The 23,376-nt window shown below is 42.8% G+C and overlaps 1 protein-coding gene across 1 annotated transcript in view; it reads left to right on the top strand.

Annotated features, from left to right (window-relative positions):
* Positions 1-16,819: 16,819 nt before the first annotated feature.
* Positions 16,820-23,376, top strand: part of LOC310782199 (uncharacterized protein) — a gene marked incomplete at its 5' end in the record, with an annotated part of 43,512 nt that continues 36,955 nt past the window's right edge. Inside the window, 6 exons of the mRNA XM_083642885.1 lie at positions 16,820-16,868; positions 17,054-17,987; positions 18,312-18,436; positions 18,638-18,854; positions 20,353-20,517; positions 21,090-21,254. Coding sequence (XP_083499011.1) covers positions 16,820-16,868; positions 17,054-17,987; positions 18,312-18,436; positions 18,638-18,854; positions 20,353-20,517; positions 21,090-21,254 — 1,655 coding nt within the window. The remainder of the gene's footprint in view (positions 16,869-17,053; positions 17,988-18,311; positions 18,437-18,637; positions 18,855-20,352; positions 20,518-21,089; positions 21,255-23,376) is intronic.

Raw genomic sequence — 23,376 nt, 5'->3', positions numbered from 1 at the left:
CATCAGGATAGGGGTTTGGTATACAAATCTGACAATCTGCGTTCATTCAATCACAGTCCCTATAGGTACTATGAATTTCACTCAAGTGCTTGTGTAAATTCACTGTCTAGAAATTGTTAGAAATGGCCAAAGTTACAACTGATCCAAATTATGTTTGAAGCAAATAGCAAATGGTGGAACTAAAGTTACTTCTGTGTAGTAATCACTACTTCTGGATATTGGATGTTGGATATTTTGCATGAGAGAACGCCAAATTAGTGAATCAAATCAATCTAGATTCTAGATTGATATTGACCCCACTTTCGAGACTGCTTAACGATTAGAGTCTTTATCGATACAACTACTTAGTTTACAACTACTAAGTTTCGTTTAACGATGGTTGACAACCAAATTAATTGATTTGTAAAACTTTATTAGACAACCAATGTATGTTTGTACACCGGAGTGATCTGATTTAAAGTAGGCTACATAGCTCTTGTCTTTCGAGACATAACATTATGTATGCAGTTAACATTTGGAAAGTGTAAATGTTTTGGATCGACCTGCCATTTTGATGAGCTCTTTTACCAGTTTTTCTTTGTACTCACCACTCCAATCTTCATAAGCATACACATTATCGCCAAGCAAAAAAACACTCCAAACTTCATCCCCAGCAAGTGAGACATGTTATCTTGACATTCTGTACACTGAGGGGCGTTAACAAGGGTTAAATTAGCTTCATAGCGCTACAAAGCTTTTGGGAAACCCAGCCAATATCATTACATAATATATTACATATTACATATTACTGGCTATAGACAGTATAGTAGCTACTTCCTGGGACAACAACGAGTTGTGTCCATGTCAACCACTAACCCTAATGGTAGGCCACTAGCCCTAATGGTAGACCACTAACCCTAACCCAACCACTGCAAAGTTGAATTAAGTTGTAATACATACAACAAACATATTGTAACAATGGACACATTGTCTGAAATCCCTCATCTATAGGCTTGTAAGGAGAGGAGAAGAGAGGGAAGAGGGGAGGAGATGAGAGGGGAGGAGAGGAGAGGAGAGGGGAGGAAAGGAGAAGAGGGGGAGGGGGAGGAGTAGAGGTGAGTTGATGAGAGGGGAGGAGAGGAGAGGAGAGGAGATAGGAGGGGGTGAGGTGTGGAGAGGAGAGAAGAGGAGAGGTGGGGGGAGAACAAGTTGAATTAAGTTGTAATACATACAACAAACATATTGTAAGTGTGCTATACGTTTTAATTTTATAACAATTGTATTACAAAGATTATTATTATATACCATTATTATATATACTTGGTGTTTGTCTACAAAACATAAAGTCTCACAGTAAATTAACCAATTCTGTGAGGAGGACTAGTTAGTTATATAATAATATAGTTAGTAACTATTAAAATAATCATATAAAATACAGATACATAAAACTAAGATGTTTGTTCACGTTCCATATTCCATATTTTGAAATAATACCCGTAGGTCACGGATATCCGGGGTCTGGTTTGTACCAAGATTGAGAGTGGTTGAGATTTGTGAAATCTTCAACTGTAATAAAAAACGAGAGGGGTCCATGCTACTGAAACGTTATATCAATTTTTGGTCATATCGACCAAGACCAGGCCAATTCTACAGATCGTAGTGTATGCTAGCTAGCTAGCGCTAAGCTAACACTGATTCAATGTCGCCATATGTTTGAACCAAATGCTGTACAACACAAACAAGTTGCAAAACATTAATACTTACGCTCACACGTATAGTGATGCAGCTGTGTTTGAACCAAATGCTGTACAATAACGTAACAAACTCTGATAGGACACATAGGCTGGCGTGTGTATGTATTCCAGTAAATATAATAAAGCATCCGTTATTGCATACACATAAACAACAAACTAACTTTTATCAATGCATCAATTTGGTCATTCAGTGGCGTTTTACTGTAATGCAAAGTAGGTAGCGTTAGCTGATACATTAGCCAAAGTACCGGTAGTATCTGACTACCCATAATGCATTACGGCGATAAGGGAGACAGGGCAAACGGCATAGTCATACACCATAGTCTGTATTCAATCGTTTTCAATTCAAACCTGAAATTGAAACCTCAATCTGTATTGATCATATTTAATTCAAAGCTTAATAGGCTTATAGCCTATCAAAAAAAACATCATGGTGATGTCACAATTGGATCCGGAGTGGGAAAAATCTGTGACCTGGGATGTGATCTGGAATGTTTCAATGAGAAAACCTGCCCACAATCTAACGCGCGCTATGTTTGTGGCTGGCTGTGAATATGTCTGTCTGTGTGTGTGTGTGTGAGTGGGTGGGTGGGTGTGTGTGTGTGTGTGTGTGTGTGTGTGTGTGTGTGTGTGTGTGTGTGTGTGTGTGTGTGTGTTGCGCGTAGGGAATACCCAGAATGCTTTGCTATACATTAGTAGGCTATACTAGCTAAGATAGCCTGCTCAACATGCAATTATGGAATATTTGCATGTACAACATGCAAATATGGAATATTTGAATGGTGGATACATTGTACATTGTATTGTACATACATATAAGTGGGGGCATGGGAGGAAAAAACTGTGGGGGGCTCTATGGGTGAGTCAGAGAAATACGTGAGCAAGCAGCTATTCATAGCTTTCAAGGGGCGTTACGTGTTGCCGGGAACGCCCACCTGATCTCGCCGCTATTCGTAGCTTTCAAGGGGTGTTACGTGTTGCCGGGAACGCCCACCTGACGGTCAAAAACAAACAAGTTTATTTAAAAACGGAAGTGATAAAACGTGGGGGATGGGGTGGGATGGACTGGCAGGGGAAGCCTGGGTGAGTCAGAGATTGTGAAATCGACAGAACACCGGCCATGGTAATAGACAACGTCACGTGGGGGAGGGGGTGGAAAGGGGAACCTGGGGGCCGGTTGAGTCAGAGAAAACATCAACAACAGACAGTGAGCAAGCAGAGATATCTGTCGTTGGTGTTGGGGGTGAGATGGGATGGGAGGGACAATTAGTTATAGACATATTAGTTTAGTAGCTCTAAAATGGGCCAAATGTATTTGGCCGAGATCAAAAAACTGTAGACAGTATAAATGATCCAGCTGGGTTTGCATAATGATTGCTCAAATGTATTTCCCCCGAGATCAAAAAAAAAAAAAAAACGCTGCTATTTTGTCGTGAGCTGTGTTATGGGGTAAAATGGGGAAGTGGCCTTTGGAGGCCTTTTGAAATAACCACTTTCCACAAGAAAAGTGATTTAAAAGCACAAGGCAAAAAAATGGAGAAGTACACTTTGCAGAACTATTGAAATAACCACTTTCCACAAGAAAAGTGTTTTTTAAGCACAAGACAAAAAAATGGAGAAGTACACTTTGCAGAACTATTGAAATAATCACTTTCCACAAGAAAAGTGTTTTTTAAGCACAAGACAAAAAAATGGAGAAGTACACTTTGCAGAACTATTGAAATAACCACTTTCCACAAGAAAAGTGTTTTTTAACCCTAACCCTAAAAAATGGAGAAGTACACTTTGCAGAACTATTGAAATAACCACTTTCCACAAGAAAAGTGTTTTTTAACCCTAACCCTAAAAAATGGAGAAGTGCCCTATTGAGGAAGTACTGAGAAATTGATTTTTACCCAAAAGAAATCACTTCCCCTTTTCAAAAAAGCGGAAGTGCCCTATTGAGGAAGTTCTAAAAAAATATTATTATTTTGTTTTTCAAGGGGTGCTAACCCTACACTACTACTACTACAGTCTGTATACCTTCACTCTGTCTGTAGTGTGTGAAGCTACAGTCTGTGTACCTTCACTCTGCCTGTAGTGTGTGAAACTACAGTCTGTGTACCTTCACTCTGTCTGTAGTGTGTGAAACTACAGTCTGTGTACCTTCACTCTGTCTGTAGTGTGTGAAACTACAACCAGTCCGTGTACCTTCACTCTGTCTGTAGTGTGTGAAACTACAGTCTGTGTACCTTCACTCTGTCTGTACTGTGTGAAACTACAGTCTGTGTACCTTCACTCTGTCTGTAGTGTGTGAAACTACAGTCTGTGTACCTTCACTCTGTCTGTAGTGAGTGAAACTACAGTCTGTGTACCTTCACTCTGTCTGTAGTGTGTGAAACTACAGTCTGTGTACCTTCACTCTGTCTGTAGTGTGTGAAACTACAGTCTGTGTACCTTCACTCTGTCTGTAGTGTGTGAAACTACAGTCTGTGTACCTTCACTCTGTCTGTAGTGTGTGAAACTACAACCAGTCTGTGTACCTTCACTCTGTCTGTAGTGTGTGAAACTACAAACAGTCTGTGTACCTTCACTCTGTCTGTAGTGTGTGAAACTACAGTCTGTGTACCTTCACTCTGTCTGTAGTGTGTGAAACTACAGTCTGTGTACCTTCACTCTGTCTGTAGTGTGTGAAACTACAGTCTGTGTACGTTCACTCTGTCTGTAGTGTGTGAAACTACAACCAGTCTGTGTACCTTCACTCTGTCTGTACTGTGTGAAACTACAGTCTGTGTACCTTCACTCTGTCTGTAGTGTGTGAAACTACAGTCTGTGTACCTTTACTCTGTCTGTAGTGTGTGAAACTACAGTCTGTGTACCTTCACTCTGTCTGTAGTGTGTGAAACTACAGTCGGTGTACCTTCACTCTGTCTGTAGTGTGTGAAACTACAGTCTGTGTACCTTCACTCTGTCTGTAGTGTGTGAAACTACAGTCTGTGTACCTTCACTCTGTCTGTACTGTGTGAAATTACAGTCTGTGTACCTTCACTCTGTCTGTAGTGTGTGAAACTAGTCTGTGTACCTTCACTCTGTCTGTACTGTGTGAAATTACAGTCTGTGTACCTTCACTCTGTCTGTAGTGAGTGAAACTAGTCTGTGTACCTTCACTCTGTCTGTAGTGTGTTAAACTACAGTCTGTGTACCTTCACTCTGTCTGTAGTGTGTGAAACTACAGTCTGTGTACCTTCACTCGGTCTGTAGTGTGTGAAACTAGTCTGTGTACCTTCACTCTGTCTGTAGTGTGTGAAACTACAGTCTGTGTACCTTCACTCTGTAGTGTGTGAAACTACAGTCTGTGTACCTTCACTCTGTCTGTAGTGTGTGAAACTAGTCTGTGTACCTTCACTCTGTCTGTAGTGTGTGAACTACAGTCTGTGTACCTTCACTCTGTAGTGTGTGAAACTACAGTCTGTGTACCTTCACTCTGTCTGTAGTGTGTGAAACTACAGTATGTGTACCTTCACTCTGTCTGTAGTGTGTGAAACTACAGTCTGTGTACCTTCACTCTGTCTGTAGTGTGTGAAACTACAGTCTGTATACCTTCACTCTGTCTGTAGTGTGTGAAGCTACAGTCTGTGTACCTTCACTCTGTCTGTAGTGTGTGAAACTACAGTCTGTGTACCTTCACTCTGTCTGTAGTGTGTGAAACTACAGTCTGTGTACCTTCACTCTGTCTGTAGTGTGTGAAACTACAACCAGTCCGTGTACCTTCACTCTGTCTGTAGTGTGTGAAACTACAGTCTGTGTACCTTCACTCTGTCTGTACTGTGTGAAACTACAGTCTGTGTACCTTCACTCTGTCTGTAGTGTGTGAAACTACAGTCTGTGTACCTTCACTCTGTCTGTAGTGTGTGAAACTACAGTCTGTGTACCTTCACTCTGTCTGTAGTGTGTGAAACTACAGTCTGTGTACCTTCACTCTGTCTGTAGTGTGTGAAACTAGAGTCTGTGTACCTTCACTCTGTCTGTAGTGTGTGAAACTACAGTCTGTGTACCTTCACTCTGTCTGTAGTGTGTGAAACTACAGTCTGTGTACCTTCACTCTGTCTGTAGTGTGTGAAACTAGTCTGTGTACCTTCACTCTGTCTGTAGTGTGTGAAACTACAGTCTGTGTACCTTCACTCTGTCTGTAGTGTGTGAAACTACAGTCTGTGTACCTTCACTCTGTCTGTAGTGTGTGAAACTACAGTCTGTGTACCTTCACTCTGTCTGTAGTGTGTGAAACTACAGTCTGTATACCTTCACTCTGTCTGTAGTGTGTGAAGCTACAGTCTGTGTACCTTCACTCTGTCTGTAGTGTGTGAAACTACAGTCTGTGTACCTTCACTCTGTCTGTAGTGTGTGAAACTACAGTCTGTGTACCTTCACTCTGTCTGTAGTGTGTGAAACTACAACCAGTCCGTGTACCTTCACTCTGTCTGTAGTGTGTGAAACTACAGTCTGTGTACCTTCACTCTGTCTGTAGTGTGTGAAACTACAGTCTGTGTACCTTCACTCTGTCTGTACTGTGTGAAACTACAGTCTGTGTACCTTCACTCTGTCTGTAGTGTGTAAAACTAGTCTGTGTACCTTCACTCTGTCTGTAGTGTGTGAAACTACAGTCTGTGTACCTTCACTCTGTCTGTAGTGTGTGAAACTACAGTCTGTGTACCTTCACTCGGTCTGTAGTGTGTGAAACTAGTCTGTGTACCTTCACTCTGTCTGTAGTGTGTGAAACTACAGTCTGTGTACCTTCACTCTGTAGTGTGTGAAACTACAGTCTGTGTACCTTCACTCTGTCTGTAGTGTGTGAAACTAGTCTGTGTACCTTCACTCTGTCTGTAGTGTGTGAAACTACAGTCTGTGTACCTTCACTCTGTAGTGTGTGAAACTACAGTCTGTGTACCTTCACTCTGTCTGTAGTGTGTGAAACTACAGTCTGTGTACCTTCACTCTGTCTGTAGTGTGTGAAACTACAGTATGTGTACGTTCACTCTGTAGTGTGTGAAACTACAGTCTGTGTACCTTCACTCTGTCTTTAGTGTGTGAAACTACAAACAGTCTGTGTACCTTCACTCTGTAGTGTGTGAAACTACAGTCTATGTACCTTCACTCTGTCTGTAGTGTGTGAAACTACAGTCTGTATACCTTCACTCTGTCTGTAGTGTGTGAAGCTACAGTCTGTGTACCTTCACTCTGTCTGTAGTGTGTGAAACTACAGTCTGTGTACCTTCACTCTCTGTAGTGTGTGAAACTACAGTCTGTGTACCTTCACTCTGTCTGTAGTGTGTGAAACTACAACCAGTCCGTGTACCTTCACTCTGTCTGTAGTGTGTGAAACTACAGTCTGTGTACCTTCACTCTGTCTGTACTGTGTGAAACTACAGTCTGTGTACCTTCACTCTGTCTGTAGTGTGTGAAACTACAGTCTGTGTACCTTCACTCTGTCTGTAGTGTGTGAAACTACAGTCTGTGTACCTTCACTCTGTCTGTAGTGTGTGAAACTACAGTCTGTGTACCTTCACTCTGTCTGTAGTGTGTGAAACTACAGTCTGTGTACCTTCACTCTGTCTGTAGTGTGTGAAACTACAGTCTGTGTACCTTCACTCTGTCTGTAGTGTGTGAAACTACAGTCTGTGTACCTTCACTCTGTCTGTAGTGTGTGAAACTAGTCTGTGTACCTTCACTCTGTCTGTAGTGTGTGAAACTACAGTCTGTGTACCTTCACTCTGTCTGTAGTGTGTGAAACTACAGTCTGTGTACCTTCACTCTGTCTGTAGTGTGTGAAACTACAGTCTGTGTACCTTCATTCTGTCTGTAGTGTGTGAAACTACAGTCTGTGTACCTTCACTCTGTCTGTAGTGTGTGAAACTACAGTCTGTGTACCTTCACTCTGTCTGTGTGTCAAACTACAAACAGTCTGTGTATCTTCACTCTGTCTGTAGTGTGTGAAACTACAGTCTGTGTACCTTCACTCTGTCTGTAGTGTGTGAAACTACAAACAGTCTGTGTACCTTCACTCTGTCTGTAGTGTGTGAAACTACAAACAGTCTGTGTACCTTCACTCTATCTGTAGTGTGTGAAATTACAGTCTGTGTACCTTCACTCTGTCTGTAGTGTGTGAAACTACAGTCTGTGTACCTTCACTCTGTCTGTAGTGTGTGAAACTACAGTCTGTGTACCTTCACTCTGTCTGTAGTGTGTGAAACTACAACCAGTCTGTGTACCTTCACTCTGTCTGTAGTGTGTGAAACTACAGTCTGTGTACCTTCACTCTGTCTGTGTGAAACTACATTCTGTGTACCTTCACTCTGTCTGTAGTGTGTGAAACTACAGTCTGTGTACCTTCACTCTGTCTGTACTGTGTGAAACTACAGTCTGTGTACCTTCACTCTGTCTGTAGTGTGTGAAACTACAGTCTGTGTACCTTCACTCTGTCTGTAGTGTGTGAAACCACAGTCTGTGTACCTTCACTCTGTCTGTAGTGTGTGAAACTACAGTCTGTGTACCTTCACTCTGTCTGTAGTGTGTGAAACTACAGTCTGTGTACCTTCACTCTGTCTGTAGTGTGTGAAACTACAGTCTGTGTACCTTCACTCTGTCTGTAGTGTGTGAAACTACAGTCTGTGTACCTTCACTCTGTCTGTAGTGTGTGAAACTAGTCTGTGTACCTTCACTCTGTCTGTAGTGTGTGAAACTACAGTCTGTGTACCTTCACTCTGTCTGTAGTGTGTGAAACTACAGTCTGTGTACCTTCACTCTGTCTGTAGTGTGTGAAACTACAGTCTGTGTACCTTCACTCTGTCTGTAGTGTGTGAAACTACAGTCTGTGTACCTTCACTCTGTCTGTAGTGTGTGAAACTACAGTCTGTGTACCTTCACTCTGTCTGTGTGTCAAACTACAAACAGTCTGTGTACCTTCACTCTGTCTGTAGTGTGTGAAACTACAGTCTGTGTACCTTCACTCTGTCTGTAGTGTGTGAAACTACAAACAGTCTGTGTACCTTCACTCTGTCTGTAGTGTGTGAAACTACAAACAGTCTGTGTACCTTCACTCTGTCTGTAGTGTGTGAAACTACAGTCTGTGTACCTTCACTCTGTCTGTACTGTGTGAAACTAGAGTCTGTGTACCTTCACTCTGTCTGTAGTGTGTGAAACTACAGTCTGTGTACCTTCACTCTGTCTGTAGTGTGTGAAACTACAGTCTGTGTACCTTCACTCTGTCTGTAGTGTGTGAAACTACAGTCTGTGTACCTTCACTCTGTCTGTAGTGTGTGAAACTACAGTCTGTGTACCTTCACTCTGTCTGTAGTGTGTGAAACTACAGTCTGTGTACCTTCACTCTGTCTGTAGTGTGTGAAACTACAGTCTGTGTACCTTCACTCTGTCTGTAGTGTGTGAAACTAGTCTGTGTACCTTCACTCTGTCTGTAGTGTGTGAAACTACAGTCTGTGTACCTTCACTCTGTCTGTAGTGTGTGAAACTACAGTCTGTGTACCTTCACTCTGTCTGTAGTGTATGAAACTACAGTCTGTGAACCTTCACTCTGTCTATAGTGTGTGAAACTACAAACAGTCTGTGTACCTTCACTCTGTCTGTAGTGTGTGAAACTACAGTCTGTGTACCTTCACTCTGTCTGTAGTGTGTGAAACTACAAACAGTCTGTGTACCTTCACTCTGTCTGTAGTGTGTGAAACTACAAACAGTCTGTGTACCTTCACTCTGTCTGTAGTGTGTGAAACTACAGTCTGTGTACCTTCACTCTGTCTGTAGTGTGTGAAACTACAGTCTGTGTACCTTCACTCTGTCTGTAGGGTGTGAAACTACAGTCTGTGTACCTTCACTCTGTCTGTAGTGTGTGAAACTACAGTCTGTGTACCTTCACTCTGTCTGTAGTGTGTGAAACTACAGTCTGTGTACCTTCACTCTGTCTGTAGTGTGTGAAACTACAGTCTGTGTACCTTCACTCTGTCTGTAGTGTGTGAAACTACAGTCTGTGTACCTTCACTCTGTCTGTAGTGTGTGAAACTACAGTCTGTGTACCTTCACTCTGTCTGTAGTGTGTGAAACTACAGTCTGTGTACCTTCACTCTGTCTGTAGTGTGTGAAACTAGTCTGTGTACCTTCACTCTGTCTGTAGTGTGTGAAACTACAGTCTGTGTACCTTCACTCTGTAGTGTGTGAAACTACAGTCTGTGTACCTTCACTCTGTCTGTAGTGTGTGAAACTACAGTCTGTGTACCTTCACTCTGTCTGTAGTGTGTGAAACTACAGTATGTGTACGTTCACTCTGTAGTGTGTGAAACTACAGTCTGTGTACCTTCACTCTGTCTTTAGTGTGTGAAACTACAAACAGTCTGTGTACCTTCACTCTGTAGTGTGTGAAACTACAGTCTATGTACCTTCACTCTGTCTGTAGTGTGTGAAACTACAGTCTGTATACCTTCACTCTGTCTGTAGTGTGTGAAGCTACAGTCTGTGTACCTTCACTCTGTCTGTAGTGTGTGAAACTACAGTCTGTGTACCTTCACTCTCTGTAGTGTGTGAAACTACAGTCTGTGTACCTTCACTCTGTCTGTAGTGTGTGAAACTACAACCAGTCCGTGTACCTTCACTCTGTCTGTAGTGTGTGAAACTACAGTCTGTGTACCTTCACTCTGTCTGTACTGTGTGAAACTACAGTCTGTGTACCTTCACTCTGTAGTGTGTGAAACTACAGTCTGTGTACCTTCACTCTGTCTGTAGTGTGTGAAACTACAGTCTGTGTACCTTCACTCTGTCTGTAGTGTGTGAAACTACAGTCTGTGTACCTTCACTCTGTAGTGTGTGAAACTACAGTCTGTGTACCTTCACTCTGTCTGTAGTGTGTGAAACTAGTCTGTGTACCTTCACTCTGTCTGTAGTGTGTGAAACTACAGTCTGTGTACCTTCACTCTGTAGTGTGTGAAACTACAGTCTGTGTACCTTCACTCTGTCTGTAGTGTGTGAAACTACAGTCTGTGTACCTTCACTCTGTCTGTAGTGTGTGAAACTACAGTATGTGTACGTTCACTCTGTAGTGTGTGAAACTACAGTCTGTGTACCTTCACTCTGTCTTTAGTGTGTGAAACTACAAACAGTCTGTGTACCTTCACTCTGTAGTGTGTGAAACTACAGTCTATGTACCTTCACTCTGTCTGTAGTGTGTGAAACTACAGTCTGTATACCTTCACTCTGTCTGTAGTGTGTGAAGCTACAGTCTGTGTACCTTCACTCTGTCTGTAGTGTGTGAAACTACAGTCTGTGTACCTTCACTCTCTGTAGTGTGTGAAACTACAGTCTGTGTACCTTCACTCTGTCTGTAGTGTGTGAAACTACAACCAGTCCGTGTACCTTCACTCTGTCTGTAGTGTGTGAAACTACAGTCTGTGTACCTTCACTCTGTCTGTACTGTGTGAAACTACAGTCTGTGTACCTTCACTCTGTCTGTAGTGTGTGAAACTACAGTCTGTGTACCTTCACTCTGTCTGTAGTGTGTGAAACTACAGTCTGTGTACCTTCACTCTGTCTGTAGTGTGTGAAACTACAGTCTGTGTACCTTCACTCTGTCTGTAGTGTGTGAAACTACAGTCTGTGTACCTTCACTCTGTCTGTAGTGTGTGAAACTACAGTCTGTGTACCTTCACTCTGTCTGTAGTGTGTGAAACTACAGTCTGTGTACCTTCACTCTGTCTGTAGTGTGTGAAACTAGTCTGTGTACCTTCACTCTGTCTGTAGTGTGTGAAACTACAGTCTGTGTACCTTCACTCTGTCTGTAGTGTGTGAAACTACAGTCTGTGTACCTTCACTCTGTCTGTAGTGTGTGAAACTACAGTCTGTGTACCTTCACTCTGTCTGTAGTGTGTGAAACTACAGTCTGTGTACCTTCACTCTGTCTGTAGTGTGTGAAACTACAGTCTGTGTACCTTCACTCTGTCTGTGTGTCAAACTACAAACAGTCTGTGTATCTTCACTCTGTCTGTAGTGTGTGAAACTACAGTCTGTGTACCTTCACTCTGTCTGTAGTGTGTGAAACTACAAACAGTCTGTGTACCTTCACTCTGTCTGTAGTGTGTGAAACTACAAACAGTCTGTGTACCTTCACTCTATCTGTAGTGTGTGAAATTACAGTCTGTGTACCTTCACTCTGTCTGTAGTGTGTGAAACTACAGTCTGTGTACCTTCACTCTGTCTGTAGTGTGTGAAACTACAGTCTGTGTACCTTCACTCTGTCTGTAGTGTGTGAAACTACAACCAGTCTGTGTACCTTCACTCTGTCTGTAGTGTGTGAAACTACAGTCTGTGTACCTTCACTCTGTCTGTGTGAAACTACATTCTGTGTACCTTCACTCTGTCTGTAGTGTGTGAAACTACAGTCTGTGTACCTTCACTCTGTCTGTACTGTGTGAAACTACAGTCTGTGTACCTTCACTCTGTCTGTAGTGTGTGAAACTACAGTCTGTGTACCTTCACTCTGTCTGTAGTGTGTGAAACCACAGTCTGTGTACCTTCACTCTGTCTGTAGTGTGTGAAACTACAGTCTGTGTACCTTCACTCTGTCTGTAGTGTGTGAAACTACAGTCTGTGTACCTTCACTCTGTCTGTAGTGTGTGAAACTACAGTCTGTGTACCTTCACTCTGTCTGTAGTGTGTGAAACTACAGTCTGTGTACCTTCACTCTGTCTGTAGTGTGTGAAACTAGTCTGTGTACCTTCACTCTGTCTGTAGTGTGTGAAACTACAGTCTGTGTACCTTCACTCTGTCTGTAGTGTGTGAAACTACAGTCTGTGTACCTTCACTCTGTCTGTAGTGTGTGAAACTACAAACAGTCTGTGTACCTTCACTCTGTCTGTAGTGTGTGAAACTACAAACAGTCTGTGTACCTTCACTCTGTCTGTAGTGTGTGAAACTACAGTCTGTGTACCTTCACTCTGTCTGTAGTGTGTGAAACTACAGTCTGTGTACCTTCACTCTGTCTGTAGGGTGTGAAACTACAGTCTGTGTACCTTCACTCTGTCTGTAGTGTGTGAAACTACAGTCTGTGTACCTTCACTCTGTCTGTAGTGTGTGAAACTACAGTCTGTGTACCTTCACTCTGTCTGTAGTGTGTGAAACTACAGTCTGTGTACCTTCACTCTGTCTGTAGTGTGTGAAACTACAGTCTGTGTACCTTCACTCTGTCTGTAGTGTGTGAAACTACAGTCTGTGTACCTTCACTCTGTCTGTAGTGTGTGAAACTACAGTCTGTGTACCTTCACTCTGTCTGTAGTGTGTGAAACTAGTCTGTGTACCTTCACTCTGTCTGTAGTGTGTGAAACTACAGTCTGTGTACCTTCACTCTGTCTGTAGTGTGTGAAACTACAGTCTGTGTACCTTCACTCTGTCTGTAGTGTGTGAAACTACAGTCTGTGTACCTTCACTCTGTCTGTAGTGTGTGAAACTACAGTCTGTGTACCTTCACTCTGTCTGTAGTGTGTGAAACTACAGTCTGTGTACCTTCACTCTGTCTGTGTGTCAAACTACAAACAGTCTGTGTACCTTCACTCTGTCTGTAGTGTGTGAAACTACAGTCTGTGTACCTTCACTCTGTCTGTAGTGTGTGAAACTACAAACAGTCTGTGTACCTTCACTCTGTCTGTAGTGTGTGAAACTACAAACAGTCTGTGTACCTTCACTCTGTCTGTAGTGTGTGAAACTACAGTCTGTGTACCTTCACTCTGTCTGTACTGTGTGAAACTAGAGTCTGTGTACCTTCACTCTGTCTGTAGTGTGTGAAACTACAGTCTGTGTACCTTCACTCTGTCTGTAGTGTGTGAAACTACAGTCTGTGTACCTTCACTCTGTCTGTAGTGTGTGAAACTACAGTCTGTGTACCTTCACTCTGTCTGTAGTGTGTGAAACTACAGTCTGTGTACCTTCACTCTGTCTGTAGTGTGTGAAACTACAGTCTGTGTACCTTCACTCTGTCTGTAGTGTGTGAAACTACAGTCTGTGTACCTTCACTCTGTCTGTAGTGTGTGAAACTAGTCTGTGTACCTTCACTCTGTCTGTAGTGTGTGAAACTACAGTCTGTGTACCTTCACTCTGTCTGTAGTGTGTGAAACTACAGTCTGTGTACCTTCACTCTGTCTGTAGTGTATGAAACTACAGTCTGTGAACCTTCACTCTGTCTATAGTGTGTGAAACTACAAACAGTCTGTGTACCTTCACTCTGTCTGTAGTGTGTGAAACTACAGTCTGTGTACCTTCACTCTGTCTGTAGTGTGTGAAACTACAAACAGTCTGTGTACCTTCACTCTGTCTGTAGTGTGTGAAACTACAAACAGTCTGTGTACCTTCACTCTGTCTGTAGTGTGTGAAACTACAGTCTGTGTACCTTCACTCTGTCTGTAGTGTGTGAAACTACAGTCTGTGTACCTTCACTCTGTCTGTAGGGTGTGAAACTACAGTCTGTGTACCTTCACTCTGTCTGTAGTGTGTGAAACTACAGTCTGTGTACCTTCACTCTGTCTGTAGTGTGTGAAACTACAGTCTGTGTACCTTCACTCTGTCTGTAGTGTGTGAAACTACAGTCTGTGTACCTTCACTCTGTCTGTAGTGTGTGAAACTACAGTCTGTGTACCTTCACTCTGTCTGTAGTGTGTGAAACTACAGTCTGTGTACCTTCACTCTGTCTGTAGTGTGTGAAACTACAGTCTGTGTACCTTCCCTCTGTCTGTAGTGTGTGGAACTACAGTCTGTGTACCTTCACTCTGTCTGTAGTGTGTGAAACTACAGTCTGTGTACCTTCACTCTGTCTGTAGTGTGTGAAACTACAGTCTGTGTACCTTCACTCGGTCTGTAGTGTGTGAAACTAGTCTGTGTACCTTCACTCTGTCTGTAGTGTGTGAAACTACAGTCTGTGTACCTTCACTCTGTAGTGTGTGAAACTACAGTCTGTGTACCTTCACTCTGTCTGTAGTGTGTGAAACTAGTCTGTGTACCTTCACTCTGTCTGTAGTGTGTGAAACTACAGTCTGTGTACCTTCACTCTGTAGTGTGTGAAACTACAGTCTGTGTACCTTCACTCTGTCTGTAGTGTGTGAAACTACAGTCTGTGTACCTTCACTCTGTCTGTAGTGTGTGAAACTACAGTATGTGTACCTTCACTCTGTCTGTAGTGTGTGAAACTACAGTCTGTGTACCTTCACTCTGTCTTTAGTGTGTGAAACTACAAACAGTCTGTGTACCTTCACTCTGTAGTGTGTGAAACTACAGTCTATGTACCTTCACTCTGTCTGTAGTGTGTGAAACTACAGTCTGTATACCTTCACTCTGCCTGTAGTGTGTGAAGCTACAGTCTGTGTACCTTCACTCTGTCTGTAGTGTGTAAAACTACAGTCTGTGTACCTTCACTCTGTCTGTAGTGTGTGAAACTACAGTCTGTGTACCTTCACTCTGTCTGTAGTGTGTGAAACTACAACCAGTCCGTGTACCATCACTCTGTCTGTAGTGTGTGAAACTACAGTCTGTGTACCTTCACTCTGTCTGTACTGTGTGAAACTATAGTCTGTGTACCTTCACTCTGTCTGTAGTGTGTGAAACTACAGTCTGTGTACCTTCACTCTGTCTGTAGTGTGTGAAACTACAGTCTGTGTACCTTCACTCTGTCTGTAGTGTGTGAAACTACAGTCTGTGTACCTTCACTCTGTCTGTAGTGTGTGAAACTACAGTCTGTGTACCTTCACTCTGTCTGTAGTGTGTGAAACTACAGTCTGTGTACCTTCACTCTGTCTGTAGTGTGTGAAACTACAGTCTGTGTACCTTCACTCTGTCTGTAGTGTGTGAAACTAGTCTGTGTACCTTCACTCTGTCTGTAGTGTGTGAAACTACAGTCTGTGTACCTTCACTCTGTCTGTAGTGTGTGAAACTACAGTCTGTGTACCTTCACTCTGTCTGTAGTGTATGAAACTACAGTCTGTGTACCTTCACTCTGTCTGTAGTGTGTGAAACTACAGTCTGTGTACCTTCACTCTGTCTGTAGTGTGTGAAACTACAGTCTGTGTACCTTCACTCTGTCTGTGTGTCAAACTACAAACAGTCTGTGTATCTTCACTCTGTCTGTAGTGTGTGAAACTACAGTCTGTGTACCTTCACTCTGTCTGTAGTGTGTGAAACTACAAACAGTCTGTGTACCTTCACTCTGTCTGTAGTGTGTGAAACTACAAACAGTCTGTGTACCTTCACTCTGTCTGTAGTGTGTGAAACTACAGTCTGTGTACCTTCACTCTGTCTGTAGTGTGTGAAACTACAGTCTGTGTACCTTCACTCTGTCTGTAGTGTGTGAAACTACAGTCTGTGTACCTTCACTCTGTCTGTAGTGTGTGAAACTACAGTCTGTGTACCTTCACTCTGTCTGTAGTGTGTGAAACTACAACCAGTCTGTGTACCTTCACTCTGTCTGTAGTGTGTGAAACTACAGTCTGTGTACCTTCACTCTGTCTGTGTGAAACTACAGTCTGTGTACCTTCACTCTGTCTGTAGTGTGTGAAACTACAGTCTGTGTACCTTCACTCTGTCTGTAGTGTGTGAAACTACAGTCTGTGTACCTTCACTCTGTCTGTAGTGTGTGAAACTACAGTCTGTGTACCTTCACTCTGTCTGTAGTGTGTGAAACTACAGTCTGTGTACCTTCACTCTGTCTGTAGTGTGTGAAACTACAGTCTGTGTACCTTCACTCTGTCTGTAGTGTGTGAAACTACAGTATGTGTACCTTCACTCTGTCTGTGTGTCAAACTACAAACAGTCTGACCTTCACTCTGTCTGTAGTGTGTGAAACTACAGACAGTGCGTGTGTGTGCGTGTGCGTGTGTGTGATACAGATTGAGAGAGTTCACATCTTTAATAAAGGGTTAGTCTGCTTGTTTTTCTGCTGTACGTTATTTAATAATGCTGCTTTGTCACTTTCGGACCCGCCCACAATATTTTCCTAATCTGCCAACCCAGACCGCCCGTGGGGCCCAGCCGGATTTGGGTGCCCCTGCATCACTACAATATGCTGATTAAACTGCATGATTAGTCCACAGGTGTGTCTTGGGCTGGTCAGCTCTGAAACTCCTGGTTGAGTAATATATGATTCTACAACAGCTATCCTTTAGCTTGCACCAGTCAGGACATGCTTTTCTACCCACCAGTAATGAGCTGAATAAGAGTCCATGGAGTTGGGAATGTGTAAATTATCAGGAAATGTTTGCATTACTCTTTAATCGCCTCTCATTGATTTCATCTATTGTTTGTTCATTCAGAAACTCTTGCTGCGTGTCAACGTCAACACAAATCCAATCTGAAGGAGAAGTTTCAGTTTGTGTCTGAGGGGGTGGCTAAAGCAGGAAAGTCACTTCTGAATCAGTTCTACACAACACTTTACCTCACAGAGGGAAGTACTCGACAGGTCATTGATGAACATGAGATCAGACAGATTGAAGCAGCATCCAGAAACCAAAGATCAGAAACACCAATCAAATGTGAGGACATCTTCAAACCCTTACATGGAAGAAATAAAATAAATAAACCTACCAGAACAGTGATGACAATGGGAGTGGCTGGCATTGGGAAAACAGTCTTAACTCAGAAGTTCACTCTGGACTGGGCTGAAGGCAAAGCCAACCAGGATATACAGTTCATATTTCCATTACCTTTCCGAGAGCTGAATCTGCAGAAAGATAAAAAGTTCAGCTTGGTGGAACTTATTCATTGCCTCTTTCCTGACACCAAAGAAGCAGGAATCTGCAGGTTTGACAAGATCCAGGTTGTGTTAATCTTTGACGGTCTGGATGAGTGTCGACTTCCTCTAGACTTCAAGAACAACGAAATCCTGACTGATGTCACAGAGTCAACCTCAATGGATGTGCTGCTGACAAACCTCATCAGGGGGAATCTGCTTCCTGCTGCTCTCCGCTGGATAACCACACGACCTGCAGCAGCCAATCGGATCCCTCCTGAGTACGTTGATGTGGTGACAGAGGTGAGAGGCTTCACTGATAAACAAAAGGAGGAGTACTTCACAAATAAATGTAGAGATGAGCAGCATGCCAGCAGAATCATCTCCCACATCAAGGCTTCACGATCCCTCCACATCATGTGCTACATCCCAGTCTTCTGCTGGATCACTGTTACAGTTGTGGACCATCTGTTGAAAACCAGCGAGACAAGAAAGATGCCCAAGACCCTGACTGAGCTGTACATCCACTTCCTGCTGGTTCAGTCGAAACAGGCGAACGCCAAGTATCAAGAGATAACTGAGGAAGAGACCAGGGAGATGATGCTCTCTCTGGCAAAACTGGCTTTTGAGCAGCTGAATAAAGATAACCTGATCTTCTATGAAGCAGACCTGACAGAGTGTGACATTGATATCACAGCAGCCTCAGTATACTCAGGAGTGTTCACACAGATCTTTAAAGAGGAGTGTGTGCTGTACGGGGACAACAAGGTCTTCTGCTTTGTCCATCTGAGCATTCAGGAGTTTCTGGCTGCTGTCTACATGTTCCACTGTTACACAATCAGGGATGAGGAGGTACTGGACACATTCCTGGGAGAAGGTTGTGGTATATCTGAAGACAGTGAGGATGAAGACAGTGAACAATCCCTGTATGTCTTCCTGCAGACAGCCATGGACAAATCCCTGCAGAGTGAAAATGGCGACCTGGACCTCTTTGTCCGCTTCCTTCATGGCCTCTCACTGGAGTCCAGCCAGAAACTCTTACGAGGCCTGCTGGGTCAGACAGAGAGCAGACCAGAAAGCATCCAGAGAGCCATCAGCAACCTGAGGGAGATGGCCATCTACAATACCCCTACTGACAGATGCATCAACATCTTCCACTGTTTGACAGAGATGAATGACCAATCAGTACATCAGCTGATCCAACAGTTCCTGAAGTCAGAGAACAGGGACCAGGATGAACTCTCTGGGATGGACTGCTCAGCTCTGGCCTACATGCTAGAGATGTCAGAGGAGGTTATGGATGTGTTGGACCTGGAGGCCTACAACATATCAGATGAGGGACGACTGGAACTGATCCCAGCTGTGAGGAACTGCAGGAAGGCTCGGTTAGTCCTGATGTGATACCAACAATATTAAACAATGTAGAGCCACCTTCAACCCTGACACCATCAGAATTACATTAAAGATTAAAGATCTATAGTTCCTCAAACATACACATAACTGTTGCTGTACACAGCAGTGGTACACAGTGTTGGGCGTAACATGTTACAAAGTAATGTGTCACTGTAATCACATTACACATAACTTTTTCGAGTAACAGTGTAAAGTCGTTCAGGTTCAGTTTCACATTCCACTTACTGATCTAACAGATCGATTGTTTCTTGAGTTTCATTCAAGTTCAAGTTCAAGTTTATTAATTGTCCCAAAAGGGTGATTTGTGTTTCAGCAAGCATAAAAACCACATTCTTTAGTCTAGTTCAACTCTTTTTTTAGTGTAATATCGATGAAGGATTCTGTCTTCTCCTGTCTTCCCCTGACACCTTGGAGGTGCAGCTTTGTTGTTGTTGTTGTTGTTGTTTTACTTTTTTCCAGCTGAGACACTTTGGTTGCTATGATACAGAGTAGAGCAAAGTAGTACAAAGTAGTACAAAGTAGAGCAGCATACTTACTCTGTAGATGAAGGGAAGGCTGGAGCATGTAGGGAGAGAGGATGGACCCGCCGGTCTGTGTGGGTTCATGAGGTTTTGTGGACGAGGAAACATCTCGGTGAGGAGCTACCATCGTTTGCTTCAAGCTAAGCTAAGCTGTAATTTACTGAATGTAACATAGCACAGAGATATACATTTAGCTGCTGTGGCTTTTGTGTTATATCTCTGTGCTATGTTACATGCAGTAAATTGCAGCTGATAAACGGTGGCATTCATGCCTGCCTGTGCGATGACAAGCGCAGCGTTTTACCCAAAGTTGAACATTTTTCAACTCTCAGCGATCAGAAAAACAGCCAAACGTGAACGCACTCAGCGCAGAATAGACCCTCAGCGCCTCATCCTGCTACTGGTGTTTACAGCAGTAGTAAATATGTGGCGCTCCCATTGCAAACAATACACTGGCCTCAGGGGTGAAAACGCTTTGGTGGACACATGAGCGATCTGCTCGTAACTGTCGGTGCTCTTCCTTAGAATATGTCTGATGTATTTACATCTCCTCGTCCGTATCTGTGTGCTGACATTTTCTGTGCCAGCAATCCTCTGAACGTCTTCATTGCTCATTTGTATTGGCCAGTATATCTTTAGTATCCTTCTTAGGCAGCTGTGTACAAATCAAGATGATGTTCATCAGCTACCATCATCTTTCATGTCTCACATCCATATAAGAGTACTGAGATCACAGGAATGCTTTCATATAATTACATTTATGTATTATTTTGTTTTTGTTTATATTAAATTTGGGAACATTTCAAATTATATATATATTATTGGTATCCTAGTCTCAGCTCTGCTTTGATAATCAAATTTTTTCATTAAATCTGTAAACAGACTTTCTGGCTCTGAACTCTAGAGAACTCAGCTCTGAACTCCAACTCCTCCTTTATTCTTTATTCAGATTGAGGGGCTGCGACTTGTCAGTGACTGACTATGAAGTCGTGGCCTCAGCTCTGAAGTCCGACCCCTCCCACCTGAGAGAGCTGGACCTGAGTTCCAACAACGTGAACCTGGAGCAGGTCTCTGCTGGACTGGAGAGTCCACACTGCAGACTGGAGACTCTCAGGTCAGACATCATATTTAATCATTTGCTGATGTGAATATGAATATTGTAATTTGAGGATGTCTGAGTCTGTCCATCTGAAATCAGACAGGATCTGCTTTTAGAGGCTTAGATCTCAAATTCTCCTCGTGTTGTTTTCACACAATCCTTTTGTATTCAGATGAATATGGCGTTTTATGATATTCCCATAGTTTTTTGATGCTCACAATTAGGCATATGACCTAAATTACATAGTTGGAAGGTTGTGATGCATTTTGCTTGCCAGGCTTGCCAGGCAGCTGTGTACAAATACATCAAGACGATGTTCATCAGCTAACATCATCTTCCATGTCTCACATTCATATAAGATACTGAGATCACAGGAATGCTTTCATATAATTACATTTATGTATTATTTTGTTTCGGTTTATATTACATTTTGGAAAATTTCAAATGATATATATATTATTGGTATGCTAGTCTCAGCTCTGCTTTGATAATCAAATTTTTTCATTAAATCTGTAAACAGACTTTCTGGCTGTGAACTCTAGAGAACTTAGCTCTGAACTCCAACTCCTCCTTTATTCTTTATTCAGATTGAGGAGCAGCAGGTTGTCAAAGACTGACTATGGAGCCATGGCCTCAGCTCTGAAGTCCGACCCCTCCCACCTGAGAGAGCTGGACCTGAGTTACAACAACGTGAACCTGAAGCTTCTCTCTGCTGGACTGAAGAGTCCACACTGCAGACTGGAGACTCTCAGGTCAGACATCATATTTAATAATTTGCTGATGTGAATATGAATATTGTAATTTGAGGATGTCTGAGTCTGTCCATCTGAAATCAGACAGGATCTGCTTTTAGAGGCTTAGATCTCAAATTCTCCTCCTGTTGTTTTCACACAATCCTTTTGTATTCAGATGAATATGGCGTTTTATAATATTCCCATAGTTTTAAAGACCCTGGCAAGCAAAATGCACCACAACCTTCCAACTATGTAATTTAGGTAATATGCCTTCTGTGAGCATCAAAAAGGTGTAGACATTAGTTTCAACCCAAATCCTAAATACTGCTACTTCCCTGTTTTTATTGTTTGCTGAGGCGGGGTTGGAGTGGGCGATACTTATGGCTCATTATGTTCCATTTTTATCCTGTCATAAAAATGAATCAGCTGCTTTGTTCCTCTCTCTTGTCGAGGCTCTGACCAAAACAGATGCTGAATTTGAAGAGAGGGTTTTTCCTCTGAGATGAAGTTAGTTTTATGTTGGATATTGAAGAGAAATTCACTGAATATTATCCAAACAAATATAGCTTAGTTTTTGCTGCTCTCAAATGGGTTGATTCAGCTAGATCAGGGGTGTCAGACTCATATTAGGTAGAGGGCCGGATTTGTTCAACTGAGACCTCAGGGGGCCAGATTTTTTTTTTTACTAAAATCAATTCGACTCATTTACCCATTTACTTCACAAAAGAAATACTGCTCTTTCCATTTCTCTTGAAACTGCCTGCATTCCGTGTAAACCTTTCTCTTTTTCGACAGCATCTTGTTGATTCCTTTGTTTTTTGGTAGGTAGCCGAATGCGCGATTCAATTCCAGCGTGGCATCATGGCGGCTTTGTTTACACCTGATGACCTACTGACATACTTCCTTGTAGTGCAGGTTAATTAACTTATGAATGAACTCTTGGCTTGCTTATTAGCCACACGTAGTTCATGATAATGGGGTGCAAATTTAACTCATTCTCTGCCAAGGACGTACCCGGACGTACTTTTACCAATGGCGTTCTGTGCCAAAGACGTACCCGGACGTACTTTCATGTTTTGCTTGTTTACATTAGATCAGACCCTTTCCCAGCCTGTGACATTGTTTCAAGTCAAACTGATAAAAGGAACCCACTAAATCACGTTTAGTATTTATAGTATAGTCACCCATTTAGCAGTAATCTATTTAGCTAGGGCATGAAGAGAGGCTGTGGCCGGCGTGGCCGCAGCCGCAGCGCTGTTGGGCATCCTCAACACTTTGATTCCCTGCCTGGGCCCAGTTCCAGCACGCACCCCGGTCCACGCCAGCGGACAATCGAAGAGACCATGGGGCTGCTGACCCTGCCCAGGGTCCAGATGGAGCCTGTGGTCGAAACAGAGTCCGACCCAGAGTTCTCGGATGGCGACGATGGCGAGGAAGACGCGGGCGTTTCTTTTGTTGTTGCTCCACGACGGAGCGCCAGGGCGACGAAGGCTCCCCTTCACAGCGTTCTGATCCGTCTGACACAGATGAATCGGAGGAGGAATGGGTGCCACTTCGAGAGAGCGATGACGATGGTAAGAAGTAGCCTATTTTTTGTGAGATGAAATGATCACACACAGCCGTCTGTGTAAACTTAGCGACTCGACTAGCTCTGTGTTGTGCAACATTGTGCAGAAGGTATGTACTGTTTTATTGTGATCGATACGTTAGTGACGATCATGTGCGGCCATTTGGTTGCCTGCGTGATTCCTGTGTGTGTAAGAGAGTGTGTGTGTGTGTGTGTGTGTGTGTGTGTGTGTGTGTGTGTGTGTGTGAAAGAGAGAGAGAGAGAGAGAGAGAGAGAGAGAGAGAGAGAGAGAGAGAGAGAGAGAGCGCATAAGGGTTCATTTGGTTCCATTTGTTTATGCTTTTATCAAGCTAAGCTAAAAATCCACATGGCAACTGTAAAAGTAAATTATTTATTTGATTTTGTGCACATATTTATCATACTTTGATATTTTGTGTTTTCAGACTCTGAGTCGATGGAGTCCAGTCCTAGTCCCAGTCCTGTGGGTAAGGACAAAAAGTTCCTCATCACACTTACCACATACAAAAAAAGATGTTATTGTATTGTAAATACATGTATTGTAATATATGTATT

Source organism: Poromitra crassiceps, assembly GCF_964638095.1.
Source record: "Poromitra crassiceps genome assembly, chromosome: 9".
Taxonomy (NCBI): Eukaryota; Metazoa; Chordata; class Actinopteri; order Beryciformes; family Melamphaidae; genus Poromitra; species Poromitra crassiceps.
This window is presented reverse-complemented; position numbering and strand designations above follow the sequence as displayed.